The 16579-nt window shown below is 40.6% G+C and overlaps 1 protein-coding gene and 1 long non-coding RNA gene across 12 annotated transcripts in view; one reads left to right on the top strand and one right to left on the bottom strand.

Annotated features, from left to right (window-relative positions):
• LOC310847221 overlaps positions 1-11388 on the top strand; it is a 55189-nt gene extending 43801 nt beyond the window's left edge. Inside the window, exon 14 of the long non-coding RNA XR_014565674.1 lies at positions 10693-11388. This is a non-coding gene — a long non-coding RNA (uncharacterized lncRNA). The remainder of the gene's footprint in view (positions 1-10692) is intronic.
• Positions 1-16579, bottom strand: part of DIDO1 (death inducer-obliterator 1) — a 67035-nt gene that overhangs the window by 39956 nt on the left and 10500 nt on the right. For 6 of the 11 annotated variants that reach the window (XM_083744080.1, XM_083744085.1, XM_083744084.1 and 3 more), the window contains exons 2-7: positions 12717-12899; positions 11402-11600; positions 9277-9375; positions 5488-6361; positions 3808-4126; positions 1372-1578 (exon numbers count right to left, since the gene is read on the bottom strand). In XM_083744080.1, the coding sequence (XP_083600206.1) occupies positions 1372-1578; positions 3808-4126; positions 5488-6361; positions 9277-9375; positions 11402-11600; positions 12717-12884 (1866 nt within the window). In that variant the 5' untranslated portion in view covers positions 12885-12899. Of the gene's footprint in view, positions 1-1371; positions 1579-3807; positions 4127-5487; positions 6362-9276; positions 9376-11401; positions 11601-12000; positions 12381-12716; positions 12900-16579 lie in introns of those variants that run through there. The other 5 variants (XM_083744090.1, XM_083744082.1, XM_083744087.1 and 2 more) reach the window with 4 other exon arrangements.

The following is a 16579-nucleotide window of genomic DNA, read 5'->3' as shown; positions in this document are numbered from 1 at the left end:
ATACATCTCATACAACAAAATTCCGTATTATATTTCTCTGCATGCCACCTCCAGAAACTATAACCCTGGCTTGTGATCAATAGTATGCACAACACACAACTATAGCACAGTGAATGCAGATCATAATAGGTGGTTGAGCACCTGTTTGTAGCTGATGTTCCGCCAACCCATAGATTAACATGGGTGCAAAGGATCTGAAGCAAAGAACAACCTGCGCCTAACCGTGGTTCTAATTTGTTTGGGGAGCCTCCATGAGTACAGGAAGTTCCCCACTTCAGCGGTTTCCCTTCCCTGAACTGGTGGGTGACAGCAGGGGACAGGGAAGAGACTGAGTTTAGTGCACTCGTGATCAAGTGACTGCACAGGGCAAATGTTTTCAAAATCATTCTCTATTCTGCAATAATTTTTTATGCTATTGCTATGACCATTAAACACATAGATCTTTGCTCTCCATGAGTTGGTGAGCAAGAGTGAGGCACAGCTTACTGTACTGATCCCTGTTCTCATGTATGCTTTTACAAACAAGAACCTCTGTATGAGACTATTATGAGAACTGTATCAGCTTAATGAGATCAAATGGGGCACTAATCTGTAATTGTGAACCTGTGTGTGCCAGCGATGTATCGAATGTCTTTTTCAAGGAATGTTACTGGTTTGGAGTTTTGCTTTTTTTGAAACCTTCTGGTCTTAATGTGACTAACAATCTAAGTTATAGATTGCTTGGTAACTAGTGCTATAAAACAGCATATTCTTAGGAGAGACAGCAGTTCTTTTCAAGATTCTGTAAAGGAAACCAGACATATATATGATAATGCTGCTCTCACAGCAATGGTGGTGGTGGGATTTAGGATGGAAAATGTGATTCCTCCCCCCTTACAACACCAGAAGTTGTGATCATTCAAATTAGCTAAATAGATAGAAGATTCAGGACACAAACACTGTGTTTTTCACACAGTATAAAATCATCGAAGTATGGTAATAAGCAACGTAGACTGCTTTAAATGGGGATTAGTTAGATTCCTTGAGTATATCGATGGTTATATACTACAGGAAGAAAATTAATTACCATACCGGTCACTAAGGTAAACAACAGTGGAAATGCCCTGCTTGTGCATTTCTCATAAGCCACAGAGGGAAGAGGATGGTGGACTAGATAGGCATTTGTTCTGATCCAGCAAAGATACTACGTTCTTAATTAGATAGAATGATGAGATCTTATCAAGGGAGCACACAAAATAACTTGATGAAAAATCTGGATCTTTTACCATGCAAATGAATTTTTTCTATTTTACAAAATGTCTGTTCCTCCAAGATCTCCCTCTGTGTGTGGTGTGGGAAGGGCTATTTTCTTCAAAAACAATTCAGACTTACCATAGGCTGAGGTTTTACGGCAACAGTTCGTTCAACTTTTGGTTTGGTCTTCTCTTTTGGCTTTTGCTCTTTGCCTTCACTTAGAAACTTCATGGTGGCTGCAGCATGTTTGAGAATGCATTCGTGACCACAGTACACAGAACCTGACTGAGCAACATTAGAACACCCTGGGCCAATGCAACTGGCTGCTTCAGGTTCTTCAACTACCTGAAGAACAGCACAAGAAATTAAAAAAGAAAAGAAAAATGTTTAAACTCTTTATCACTGGCATGATTTTGACACAACAATGCTAAAAACAGAGCTGTCTTACATGCACTTTGACAAAGCTCAGATATATTTTAAAGACTTGCTTTTCTTAATGGTGGTTTGCTCTTCTATTTTTCATCTGTTTCTATCTTTTTCATATGTGTTCATGTGCTAAAGACTGTCTGCATTTTGCAATCTATAGGTGTTTTTCTTACTCAAAGTTTCTGCATGCATGTTTGGATGTACATTCTAAAAAGAGTCATAGAACTTGGGTTTTTGTTTTTTTAGAAATAGCCAAGTCTACTTAACTACTTAGTCTACTTGACTAAGAAGGGTAACGTTAAGTTCTGACACAGTGACAACCTCTACGAGCAAGACCAGTGAGGATGGGGAATCTACTTTTTGCCTTCTGGGAGGATTCACCCCACGTAAAGGTGAGCTGTTGTCTAGACTAATCAGTGTGAATTCATAAGTGAATGAAAGGAGTTCACAGAAAGAATGCTTTCCACCCTTTCTCTCCCCCCCAACAAGGTTCCCTGGAAGACTGGGGCCCTCGCCTGAACCTCATCGGAATGAGTGTAGGGAAAGTAAAGAGATAATCTGAAATGAAGACATCTCATTTGATTTGGATATTTCTCCTTCCCTTTGCATCCCCCTGTACTCCATTCCTCACTTTCTAAATACTCTTTGGTTGGTCTCCCATCCCTCAACTCTGTTCTGTTTCCTCCACCCCAAATTCTGGTATGTTCCACACTTTGATAATCTATTCCAGAATAGGTATGTCTTGAATTACGTTTTTACTAGAAACTAGGAATTAGCAAATTCCATATTAGTTCATGGAGTTATAGATCACGTATAGTATAAGATTAAGTGAAATTTGCATAATTGGTCTACTATAATAATTTGCCTCCAGAATCTGGTGCTGTCATCTGGTTTATTATCAAATGTGTGGAGGAAGGATCTGCTTTGATAATTTATCTCCCAACAGTTATGCTGATTATTTTTATAAATCTTACTTATTTTATAAAGTGAAAGTAGATTTGGGCCTTTTCAGGCAAGACCAATAGAAAAAGGATTTAGATTATGGCACATTGCAATAAAAATGCCAGAACTCTCTAGTAACATCTAATCAACTCTACAACAAAATTAACAACAGAAATTGAAATCATGTATAGTGGTACCTTAGGTTATATTACCGTCAGGCGATGTAATTTCGAGTTACAAACGTGGCAAACCCGAAAGTGTATACTTCCAGGTTTTGCCGCACAGAAGCGCTCTACTGCGCCGTGTGCATGCGCATAAGCGGCGCCACCGGAAAGGGACTTTTCGGGGTGAGTACGGACCCCCTGGATGAATTAAGTTCATATCCGGAGGGTCCACTGTATAGCGTTGATAGGCATGGAGCTTGATCCTCCAAATGTTCTTGGACTCCAACTTCCATCAAACCTAGCCAAAATAGCCAATAGTTAGGGATGATGGGAATTGCAGACTAACATTTGCAGGGTCAAAGACTTCCTATTCCTGATATACAGAAACCTAGGAAGCAATTAGCAACTTGTGAGATTCAGAAATGAGTAGAGGCTTTCATAATAATCTGTTCCCTATTTTTAAAATAACTGAAACACAAGACAAAAAGAAATTATGGTTATGGATAGCTCTTCCATATCTTAAACTGATATTCATGCAGCAGGGTGTGCGTGCTATGACTATTCCATACAAATATGTTGTTCCCTCACCCCACCTTTTCCTTCTTTGTATATAGGATAAATAGGACAATTGTGGAAGAAGATACTTAGGGGATAGGAAATAGAGAGAAAAGAGAAAGCATTTTGTTAATGTAATGTCTAAGAAACTTGGTAACATTTAAACAAACAAACATCAAATTATAGCCCTATAGCAAGGGAGAACAAAGACAGAATGACAGAACAGCATGCAGATGCAACCAAGGTAGCTAAGAATGAGCAATACTTCCCCTATTTCCTCTTCTAAAATATATTAGTATTCTGATTCACTAAGTATAATGAATTACCTATATCTAAGTAGTGTATTTGCTTAATACAATAACTAACATACAAAAAATACAAAATTTAATTATACCTAGGGTGACTTTTTCTTTCACTTCAGTTCTGAACCAGAACAGTTGCACTAGAAACACACTTAGACTCATGTCTCTACAAATTAAATACTCACTGGTTGAAATATTTTGAGCTTTTTCTTTCCACTGGGATTTGCAGCCTTTTCAATCCGTCCCTTGATTCCTTGGTCTTCAATGGACTTTTGCTCAACAGTTCCTATGCTTGTAAGCTCTGTGCCATCACCTGTTACCTGTCCCAACATGGTTTGTTGTTGGTCTGCATCCACAACTGTCTCATCATGCACCTGCAGAATGGTGCAATTTGGGCAGATATAGTCCTCCCCATTCCTTTCCAAGAGTCGCCCACGAGCCTCTGAAATCCCTACGCAGTTTCCATGAAACCATTCCTCACATCTATCACAACAAATCATAAACCTAAAAAAGGAAAGGGTTGGCAAAAATATATCATTAATGTGAAATACTTCAGTTTTACAAAATCTGTCTGATTACAATCAAATACAGCCAATAAAATTAGTCATATCACCAAAACAGTAAATAAAAAAGATCCCACATCTATATGAAATCAGACAAAAGCTTATTTCGTTATCCCATTTAACTCTTTTCTTTACATAATTAAATGCCCAAATGTCTCAGTAAGTGATGCAATTTCACCCCTACATATGACTCCCACTGCTTTGCTAAACCCATATACAATTGTCTTTCTTTGCACCTTTGCATTCCTACAGACTACTCAGGAACAACAATGGCTTCAAGTTACAAGAAAGGAGATTCTGACTAAACTTATGGGAAAGCTTTCTGATGTTGAAGAGCTGTTCAATGGTGGAACAGACTCCCTCGGGAGGTTGTGGACTCTCCTTCTTTGGAGGTTTTTAAGCAGAGGTTGGATGGCTATCTGTAATGGTTGCTTTATCTGAGATTCCTGCATTGCAGGGGGTTGGACCACATGACTCTCGGGGTCCCTTCCAACTCTACGGTTCCATAATCCTATAACAAGCCTTCTCAAAACTGCATTTTCCCTTCTTGAAAATTCAGAGTACTACTTCCCTCTTGACAGATTAGACCATATGAACGCTTCCACCCTAAATTAGAACTTCTGTATCTCAGACTACTGGGACTGAACAATAGTGGTAGATGTATGTGAAGAGCCATGTGGTAGCACAGCAGATGTATTTTAAATTGTGCATTCCGAGCAACACAAAATTAAATTGTTGTTTGAAAGTTCCATATACATGCTCTCTCAACTGCATTCAACAACTATCCCTCTATCACTCAAAACTTTCAAACCTCTATAAAAAGTTCTTGTACATAATAGACTGTTTCTTAAGAGCAGAAATTTCAAAACTGTCTATTTCATGTTTAAAGGTTTTATCCAACTACTATACAGTGGTACCTCTGTTACAAACACTTCAGGTTACAAACTCTGCTAACCCAGAAGTGGTACCTCAGGTTAAGAACTTTACCTCAGGATGAGAACAGAAATCACGTGCCAGCGGCACGGCAGGCCCCATTAGCTAAAGTGGTACCTCAGGTTAAGAATGGACCTCCAGAATGAATTAAGTTCATAACCAGAGGTACCACTGTAGCTATTTTAGAAACTATTTGGTGGCGGGGTGCAGGGGAGTTTGTGAAAAACTATTTTAACTTCTGCATATTATAAAGTATGGGTGTGAATTTTTCTTGATTTTCCTTATTTGTCTTTTTTTAACCACTTTGAGGGTTGTTTTTTTACAATCAAGCGGTGTATAAATTTTATGAAATAAATAAGTAGGTAATACCTGTTGTTGTGAGGCTGCTGACAGATACAGTACAGAGTACTAGGATCATAAACTTCAGTCTCTGATTTCCTCTTTTTGGATTCTTCAGGTTCATCCCCAGTATGCGCAGGAGATCTTCCTTCCTTCTTAACCTGAACTGCTTCACTCATTTCTTTGGGAACTGTTCCTTGATCTCCAGCCTCGGTATTGCCTATACTTTCTGGTTCTTGCTTTACAGTTATTTCGGTCTTAATTTGGTTGCCTGCTTGAACATCAACTGTCTCTGTAGGATTTTGTTCTTGATGTTTTTTCCTGAGGCGATTCTGTAACTCTTTCAGAGTTAGTTCTGTAGGCTTCTGCTCGACACATTTCTTTCTAAGACGGTTCTGTAGCTCTTTCAGTGTTAACCCATCACTATCACTGTCAGATGAATCATCCTCCCTTTCCTCATAGTCATGTTCTTTAGTGGCTCTCCCTTTCCCAGCTGGCTGGTCCTTAATGTCCTTGGAGTGACACTTCTGAGACATGGCTTTTACATCTGACATGCTTTCTACACTGCCTTCAGAAGCAGTTTCAATGTCAGTAACATGGCAGGATGCTGGCTCGCTCAAGTCCTCAAGAGCTGTGGGAAGATTCTTTCTTCCTCTGCGCCTTACAGTTGTAAGAAATTCTTCTACCCGTTCAGTGCGTTTGGGCTGTCGCCCACTACGCCTAAGAGCCAGACTTTGCTGCTGTGGAGATGACTGTTCGGTGATGTCCATTTCAGCATCCCCTAAACCTTCACGCTTTGCAATTGTAGTTCTCCGAAACCCCCAAGTTTTCTTGAACTCCTTACTTGTGGGTTTAATTGTTTTTTGTTCATCGTCATTGCTTTGCTCACTTTTGTCATCCAAAGCTGATGTTGAAGAGAAATGATACAAAGAATTACATATTTTAAACATGGATTTTAAAATTGCCTTCCCATAAACAGTAACATGTTTTACACTTCTTCCTGTGTATGTTTCATTTTTGAACTTTTGAGCAAAAACATACTTCCTCTTGAAATTCCAACTAAACAGAATGCAAGGTTATAGTAGAAACAGGGCATAGTGTTAAGTTTCTCTGTCCATTACACCTTGTTTTTCCGTGCCTCTTCCCTTTCAGGCTTAATCAACAAATGACTGTCAGCTCACCAATATGGCAGCTACCTATCCTGGCAATGGGTAGGTGGAGACTATGATCAAGATGAATGGACAACATATTACTCAGCCTATTGTATAAAAGTCTGCTCAGGGTTATGAATTCACAAGTACAACTAGCCATTTGTCTATTGGCTTGGATCCATCTTCCCCAATCTGGTAACCTACAAATGCTTTAGGTTATAACTCCCATCAACCCTGGATAGTATGATGAAAATTGTAGCCCAACACATTGGAATACATCAGGTTGGGGAATGCTGACCTATAACGAATAGAACATTCCCCAAATACAAGAGATACAATTATTTATGTTCTGTAGCAGTATATGAGAGTCAAGTAACTGAAAAGTTTTACTTATTTATTTTTAAAAATATCTATATACCGCTATTATCATAAAAATATCAAAGCAGTTTACAGTGGTGCCCCGCAAGACGAACGCCTCGCAAGACGAAAAACCCGCTAGACGAAAGGGTTTTCCATTTTTGGAGGCACTTCGCTAAACGAATTTCTCTATGGGGTTGCTTCGCAAGACGAAAAAATCTTGCGAGTTCCCGCGTTTTTTTCCTGCTTTTTTCCGCCCTTTCCCTAAGTGCTAAGCCGCTTATCAGCTGTTCCGCTGATAAGGCGCTTCTCAGCTGATCGCTAAAAGCCGCTAGACCGCTAATAGCGCTAATCCGCTAAGCTGTCAATGGGCTTGCTTCGCAAGACGAAAAAACCGCTAGACGAAGAAAATCACGGAACGGATTAATTTTGTCTTGCGAGGCACCACTGTACATCTATTTATATATATGTTTTCTAGTTCTGCTGTATCTCTCAGCGGCTCTTGACACCATCAACCATAACATCCTTCTGGACCGTCTAGTGGGCTGGGAGCTGGGGGCACTGTTATACTTCCTCCTAGGCCATGTTCAGAAAGTCGGGGGGATGAGGTTCAGACCCCTGGGCTCTCATGTGGGGTGCCTCAGGGTTCTGTCCTCTCCCCCTTGCTTTTCAACATCTACATGCAGCCACTGGGAGAGATCATCAGGGGGTTTGGGCTGGGTTTTCATCATTATGCAGATGATACCCAGCTCTACCTCTCTTTCAAATCAGAACCTGTGAAGGCGGTGAAGGTCCTGTGTGAGTGTCTGGAGGTGGCTGGAAGATGGATGGTGGCTAACAGATTGAGGTTGAATCCTGACAAGAGAGAAGTACTGTTTTTGGGGGGACAGGAGGTGGGCAGGTGTGGAGGACTCCCTGGTCCTGAATGGGGTAACTGAATGGGGAAAGACCAGGTGCGCAGCCTGGGAGTCATTCTGGACTCATAGCTGTCCATGGAGGCACAGGTCAATTCTGTGTTCAGGGCAGATGTTTATCAGCTCCATCTGGTACTCAAGCTGAGACCCCTACCTGCCCGCGGACTGTCTCGCCAAAGTGGTGCATGCTCTAGTTATCTCTCGCTTGGACTACTGCAATGCGCTCTATGTGGGGCTACCTTTGAAGGTGACCCGAAAACTAATCCAGAATGCGGCAGCTACACTGGTGACTGGGAGCGGCCACTGAGACCACATAACACCGGTCTTGAAAGACCTACACTGGCTCCCAGTACATTTCCGAGCACAATTCAAAATGTTGGTGCTGACCTTTAAAGCCCTAAACGGCCTCAGTCCAGTATACCTGAAGGAGCATCTCCACCCCCATCGTTCTGCTTGGACACTGAGGACCAGCACCAAAGGCCTTCTGGTGGTTCCCTCGCTGCGAGAAGCCAAGTTACAGGGAACCAGGCAGAGGGCCTTCTCAGTAGTGGCACCCGCTCTGTGGAACACCCTCTCACCAGATGTCAAAGAGAAAAACAACTACCAGACTTTTAGAAGACATCTGAAGGCAGCCCTGTTTAGGGAAGCTTTTAATGTTTAATAGACTATTGTATTTTAATACTCTGTTGGAAGCCGCCCAGAGTGGCTGGGGAAACCCAGCCAGATGGGCGGGGTATAAATAAATTAGTCTTATTCTTAAGAGTTGAGTCAGAGACCAATAACTATTAAAACTATTATCTTCCATTGCAAATCAATGCAGACTATGATCAGTATTATTACAGTGGTACCTTGGTACTCGAATGGCTTGCCTCCCGAACAAATTGGCTTTCAAACACTGCAAACCCATTTTTCGGACGCCTAACATCCAACACGGCTTCCACTTGAGTGCAGGAAGCTCCTGCGACCAATCAGAAGCTACACTTTGGTTTTTGAACTGTTTTGGGAGTCAAACTGACTCTCAGAACGGATTAAACTCGAGAACCAAGGTACCACTGTATAGGCAATTGGAACCTTTAACAAAAGGTTTCAGTGTCAGGTGTTTGAGGTTCCAGCTACTTCATTCACCTTTCCCCACCAATCAGCATTCTGTGACCAGGGCACATGCTCAGTCCTCACTGGGCTGTTTCCTGCTACTTACTTTGTTTAAAGAAATACTTTTGTACTTCTGCAAACCTTGAGGTCACCACCAAACCTTCCAATATATATCTGTTGTGAATGGGTGGTACAGTTTTGGCTATATAAGCAACAGCACTCACAGCCTAATAATCAGAAATGGAAGTAATTACAATTAGAAGCCTTTATTCAGAATAGACACTTTCCTAAACAAAATAATTTACCAAGAGAACGGGTTTCCATATTAGATTCAGAATCCAGTGCCAGAGATTCCAGATTCTCTTCTTTCACACCAGTGATAACACTATTCCCAAATGTCACCCCTGAAAAAGAACAAACACAAAAGGTTTTTAACACTGATTTACTTTCAAACTGATAAACATGGAAAAGCAAATTAGCTATTTCATTAAAATATTTAGATTGGGATAGGGCACCTTTTTCAGCCTGAAGTGACATTCCCTTCTGAGGATCACAGGTGGGGACAGAGACAAAAGTGGGTACAGCATCTAATGTAGGTTTGTTTTTGGAGTAGACTACTTCCTATAGACACATACACACACCCTCTACTATCCATCCAGGCAAGCAGCTAGAGACTTCATCAGCATTCAAGGACACATTGCAACTAAGCAGAAACACCCTGGGTGTGAAGCAGGGCCAATGAGGGGTGAGGCTTGGAAAGAGTCCTGAAGGGATTTAGACAGCTGATGACTCTTAAAAAAGCAGAACATTGCTAGTTTTGCAATGGTCCTACAGTTACAGCATATTTTGAACACAGCACACATATTGTCTAAAGGGTCAATCTTCAAGGTAGAGCTAGGAAATGCTTCTGTCTGAAACCGTGGACAGCTCCTACCAGTCACTATCGACAATGCCAAGCTAGATGGCCAAAGGCCTGACTCTGTATAAGGCAGCTTCCTACCCTATGAATGCACCATTGTGTTTATTTTAGCATGTGTGGAATCTAAAGTATGTTGTCTGTTACATTAAATATAGCTTGAAGGGAACAGGTTAGACAATTAAAGCATGCACTTGCTGAAACATGTTCCCACACTTGCCTTCTTCCCAACTCCACAATCGCTGTCTGCCAGAAACAAACGTAGCAGTACTCTAGGTGTGCTGCAGCATAATACAAGGTACTTCCAGTTGCTCCCCTGCCCACCCCAGAGATTCTGACTTAGTGCACATTGACTGAACACAGACACCAACCAGGCTCCTTTTTACCTATAACCTCAGTTATGCTACTCTGAATAGAGCAACTGTTACCATACACATCAGCAACACTATGGGCTCCCACTCCAGTGACTGCTCATAATCCAAGAATGGTGCCTGAATAGGAAGCATGTTCCGTACATCACAAACTGGTCTGTAAGTCTGCCTTCCTACATTTTCCATGCCCACTGAGACCCTGACAATTTTCACCAGTCACCCCATACAGTATTAGAGAGACAGCACCTTCCATTAAAGGACTTCCTGAGATACTGAATCTAGGCAAGACTCGTTCACAATATATTGGAAAAATCTTCTGGATTGGGGTCCATGCCTTTTGTCCTATGGAATAGCAGGGAAATGAGTAACAGCCCTACACAGTCTTTGTACTGGGTGTGTCATAACACAATTTCTATAATTTATTCTGCTTACAGCAAGCCTTCTCAAGTTGGACTTCCAACTTTTCAGAACTGAATTTATTCAGACAACTGTCAACCTGCCTAATTATCAACAAAGTCCCCAGCTCTGAGCCGCAAAACTCAACAAACATGTTATATGACACAATGTCACACAGCAATGTGGACACAGCTAGGACTTGCTTTCATAATTATTGTCTTTTCCCGTGTATAAGATGCCCCCATGTATAAGATGACTCCTATTTTTCCGAACCCAAAATTAAGAAATCAATATTTTAAACAGCAAACAGAACAACTTTGATATTTTATTAAACATTCAAAGCACTGGCAACAGCATGGCAACCCCCACTGGCGCCTGGGGCAGCAGCGAGGCGTGCCCCACCAACACTCAAGATCGCCCAAAGTTGAGCTTTTTTGGGGAGATTGCCCAAGCCAGGCACCCGGGAGGGACATTTTAATCCCTGTGCATTCACCATCCATGTATAAGACCCCCCTTAATTTTTGACTAATTATTTTTAGCAAACAACATTGTCCTATACACAGAAAAATAAAGTACAATAGAATTCTGAAGAGACTGCAATACAACAGAAGACAGTATATAATTAAGATCTTAATATATGTTTACTTTGGATAGTAAAGAAAGGTTATGAAATAAGAAGGTGGATCCGAATTTCCAGAAAAAGCAAATGAAATAGAATAGGCTCCAATATCCTCTAAATGCTTTTACCTGACATAGCATTAGAGGATGCCAGTATTTTTTCTCCCTCTTGACTTAAACCAAAGGAAGAATCACTGGAGGGCAGAAGCAAGTCACTCAGCATAAGCCCTACAGTGCAGGCTGTTCTGGGGAAGTCAGAAGCACAATGTTCATCTTGATGCCATCCTGTTGACTCCGAAACCAGCAATGCTGCACTTGGTTTGGCTGCCTGTTACAAAAAATGTATTTAGATTGTTGTTCACTTGCGTTACCACTTCTTACCCATTTGAAATAAGAGATCCTGCTCACACTAACTAAATTATTAGAACTTGCACCAACGTATTTTTAAAGGGGATAATTTCATTACATTACATACAGGATGAAACCTATTAACCATTTACCATTTGTGAATGCTACACTCGACCACAACTTTCAAAGTTTTGCCTCTATCAGTGTTTTACAGGAATGGAATTGGGCACAGGTATTTTGATAAATCAAAGAGTATTAAGGTATTTTATAGATTCAAATTATTGTGAAGAGATAGAATGAATACTTGCAAAAGAAAAATCTTCATCCTACTATAAAATATGGGTATTCCTGTTTAAGGGATGATTTGAAGAACAAGTTACATGTTAAGGTTTTTGAACAGATCTTCAGTATTAAAACATCCCCTCGTTTCAATTTCTTACTTTTGAGTTTTTCTTTCTAGAGCTTCTGCTGCCAGTTCTCACTCTCTCCATCACTAACCCACACAGGGATTTGCCCAACCGACAAATCCCAACCACCAGAAATCTAAAGCTTGAAGATTCTACCCCATCTCATTTAAAGGGCCAGCACTTTAAATACTGTGTCAATACCATTTGTTCAGCGCAGAAAACAAAGAGAGAGATTGGGGGGGGGGGGGTTGAATTAAATATGGCCAAAACTGTTGTAAGTGCCATCTTCAGACAAAACTAGGCTTTAACAACCACAAAAAATTGCTACAGAAAAATCTAATGCAATTTTATTCTCTCAACTTATTTATGTTCTCAGATATTTTGCCATATGCAAAAGGATAATTCTTCCCTAAAACTGCATTTTAAGATAGGGCTTATTATTTGGTTACCTCAGGGGAAATTTATGTTAGCATAGACTTTTGAAATGTATCTTTCTCAAATAAACAGGGCATAAGTATTCCTCCTTGAATTGGGTCAACCTTTAAGCAACATTATAATTCAACACCACTTACAGATAATGTGTGCCAACACATATCCTAGATGGCTTTCTAAATACTATGCAAATAAAGTCTACTATGATAGGACAATTTATCATGGGAGCCCTGTAACAACAATAAGGTATTTGATACCTTTACTAAACTGCCTTGTGTTTCACTGCTTGAAGCAGTGGCTACATGCCAGGAATCAGAGCTTGACGGCTGAAGAGATTCTGAGTTTAAGGAGCTTCCTTCCACGATGTTGCTTTGTAATAACCTCCCAATCTCCCTGTTAAGAAGCTCCAACTCATCACACATCATGCAATTTTAAAAGATCTGCCAGAAGGAAGAGGGAAAAAGTTGGCTAATCATTTCTTGTTCAATTTCTTTATAAAAGTATCTCTTTAATTCTAAAGCAAAACTAAAAGCCTAATCATCAGCTTATACTTTAATAATACTAAAAGTCATATCCCATCAGTTAGATGACAGAATAATTGGCCATTATGCAAAGAACGCATATTATACACTAAACCCCTAATGTGTTTAATTTGGGGAAAAAAGTAATTAGACATTACTTTAGCATAAAAAGCAGTTGGCATACAATTTGTTCACTTCCTTCTGCTGGAAATTCTCCACTGCATTGGAGAATACATTGCAATTCTACTCTACCCTGGAGCAAGGGGATAATATTGTACAGTGGTGCCTCGCTAGACGGAAAGAATCCGTTCCGCGATTCTCTTCGTCTAGCGGTTTTTTCGTCTTGCGAAGCAAGCCCATTGACAGCTTAGCGGATTAGCGCTACAGCTGTCAAGCGGCTTCAAGCGATCAGCTGTTAAGCGGCTTATCAGCAGAACAGTTGATAAGCGGCTTAGCGGCTTAAGAAAAGGGCGGAAAAAGCGGGGGAAAACCCGCGGGGGGATGCAAGATTTTTTTCATTTTGCGAAGCAACCCCATAGGGGAATTCGTTTTGCGAAGCGTCTCCAAAACGGAAAACCCTTTCGTCTAGCGGGTTTTTTGTCTTGCGAGGCGTTCGTCTTGCGGGGCACCACTGTATGTTAAACACAAGCTGGCTGAGCAGGGTCAGCTACCACATGTGGATGACTCCCACAAGACTTAACAGAGGCCCCTTTTCTCAAACTCCTCCAAACCAAGAGCAAGGGCAGCATGCAAAAAATGCTGCAGGGAAAAGGCCTATTTATAAACAGCGTTCAAAAGGTAAGGTAAACAGCTTTCAAAAGGTTTACCGATTTTGCAAGCATATATATATACACAACGAGGGGAGGGGGATCTTGGGTTTGAATTGGGTGGGCGCAGGCACAAAGGTGTCATTAGAGTGAATATAAGTGCTGTCACATGATTGGTGATTGCATTGGATAGTCAAGTGAATGGGACTGACCAAGTCAGGCTTCTTCAACCTCGGCCCTCCAGATGTTTTGAGACCACAGTTCTGAGCATCCCTGACCACTGGTCCTGCTAGCTACGGATCATGGGAGTTGCAGGCCAAAAACATCTGGAGGGCCGAGGCTGAGGAAGCCTGGACCAAGTCATCCATTTTTATGTCTAGAGAATTGATAATGTACAGATGTGTTGTCATAGAAACAACTAGCTAGTGTTGTTTCCAGAAGGAGAGGGTAGGTCTTCATCCCTCACCAGGCTGGAGACCAAGGCACCCTAGCAGTAGAAGAATAAGAAGTCAGGGTCTAGCTTTTGCCTCGTGTCCTCTGGAGCCGGGAAGACACAGAGGCCTGACTTGCTCTTTGTGATTAAACCAAAGCTATGGCTTTCAGGACCCTCCCTAGAAATCCAATGGAAGAGCAAGATCCATTGGGACTCTGTAAGCCCTTCAAACTTATTGCTCAGTTTGCATATGTGTGTAAATAAAATCACACAACGTGGAGACACTACAGAGTCCAGTGACTTTTATTCTAAGGAAATCAAAGCCAGGATAACCACTTGAAGAATAACCCTTGAAGTCTCTCATCACTTGAAAATTGGGATGGGTGTTACAGTATTTATGCACAGCAGAACCCTTAACAAAAGGCAGGCTTCAATTCCAGCACTGCTAGGCTTGCCTACAGATGTTCCCTTTTACCTAAATGCCAAATCAGGAAGATCCTATTCCAGGCTCCTGAAGCTACGCTGCAAGCTTAAGGAAAGCTACATTAATCATTAATGTTTCAGTCACATCTCCAGTCTGCTTCTACAACCATCTGGTAGAAAGTGTTCACTAACTTGAAAATATTTTCTATTTCTTTCTTCTAACATTATCAAGTAACAGTTAGCAACCTAAGTTTTGTGTATATTTGTGTGCAATCCGTGCACACACTTGCATGTTAAGCCATTTGCCTTTTCTGAATGCAGCTTCTGAAAATCCGTCAAGTTCTGGTGGAGCCACAGTCAAAAGGGAGCTACAGTCTAAAGAGACCCTGAACTATTGCTCAAACAAATGAGTAATTTCCCCATCTGGCATGTTGGATACTGACCTGCATATACATTGTCTATGGTGTTAGGATTTGCAAGCTTCAAATAACTATTAACCAATTACAACATATGGGGATGTGATTAAGTTTTAAAACTAGCACTGGAGATTGCAATGTCTGCAATATTAGATGCAAAACACAGACAAGTGTTATTAGTCAGTAAGTCCATAATGCGAAGGGGTCACTAAGAGCAAGTTGTGGCAGAAACACCAGAAATAGAGTAGCAGCCTTGGCCAACCCACATTTCCCTTCTGCCCTTCCCAGCTCAGCCCCTCCACAGCAGCTGACATGCAAGGGAAATTTAAAATGACTGATCTAAATCATTCCAAGGAATACCAATGTGACATTACTGATTGTCGTAGCTTTCAATTTAAAACATTTTTCCTAAACATAAATACAATTTCCTTCCTTACTATGCTATCAGTATTCTGATAGATTCAAAGGTCCTTATAACACTAATGTGTTGGGTTGCAATATATTTCAGAACCTTTGATCACAATCTTTTGACTACAGAAATATATCTACATTTGTACTGAAATAGTTTTTATATGTGAGAGGAAGGATGGAATATAAATTCAATAACTGAAATATATGCATAGAGATGAGGGATTGCGAAATATGTGAGTACATATGCAACCACTTTAGGATCACTTACTGGAAAACTTAATTGTTCAGAACTTTTCGAAAGCTATAGTTGATGTTAGTTGGACCAAACGTGTTTTCTTAACATAAATTTGGGAAACAAGACACTGCTGTGAGCTCAGTTAGTGAGGTAATATAGAGTGCAAGATCACACAGTATGGCTTAGCAGTCACCCATATGAGTACAGGATGAAACTCCCTGGATTCTAGCACATATGACGACTCACAATCCATGCCAGTAGGAATTATAATAAATATCAGTTGTAACATCTGCTTACTCTGCCAAAGCTCTTTTTTGGATTAAAAAATAGGCAAATCCTCCCCCCCATTTTACAAATGGCAATGAAATAGAATTAAAAATACACTGTAGGGTTTAGAACATTTGTATTATATGTTGATTTTATTTTAAGCTTATTTAAGAAATGTGTATTTTTAAGAAATAGCTAAAATTCATGGCTGGGATCTCAAAGAGTTACTTGTATATACTTAAAAGACTGAACATGCCTAACAGAATTTTATCTGTCAGAAGAACCCATCTCCTATCGCCCAATCTGCCTCTGAAGCATCCCTCAGTTTCAACAGTGCTGCAATTATTTGGAATATGACCTGTTAACATCAGATTGTTGAAAGTAATGTGACAGAAACACTAAACTGTGCATCATGACCATTAAATCAATCTATGTAGTAAGGAAGAAAGGAGAATCCTATCAAACATTATCTAATAGTGTCTACAAACCAGATGCTGCCACCATCAAAACATCTCATGTTACAATACTGTATAATTATAATCATGCACAGTACAGTACATAATTAGAAACCTACCAGATAGGATTCTGCTCTAGCCCTGCTTCACAACATAAAGCAACAAACACCCTAACATCTTCACAACCTTATT

The sequence above is a fragment of the Podarcis gaigeae genome, assembly GCF_964106915.1.
Source record: "Podarcis gaigeae genome assembly, chromosome: 6".
Lineage (NCBI taxonomy): Eukaryota > Metazoa > Chordata > Lepidosauria > Squamata > Lacertidae > Podarcis > Podarcis gaigeae.
Note: the sequence above shows the minus strand (reverse complement) of the source record. Positions and strands in the feature narration are given on the sequence as shown.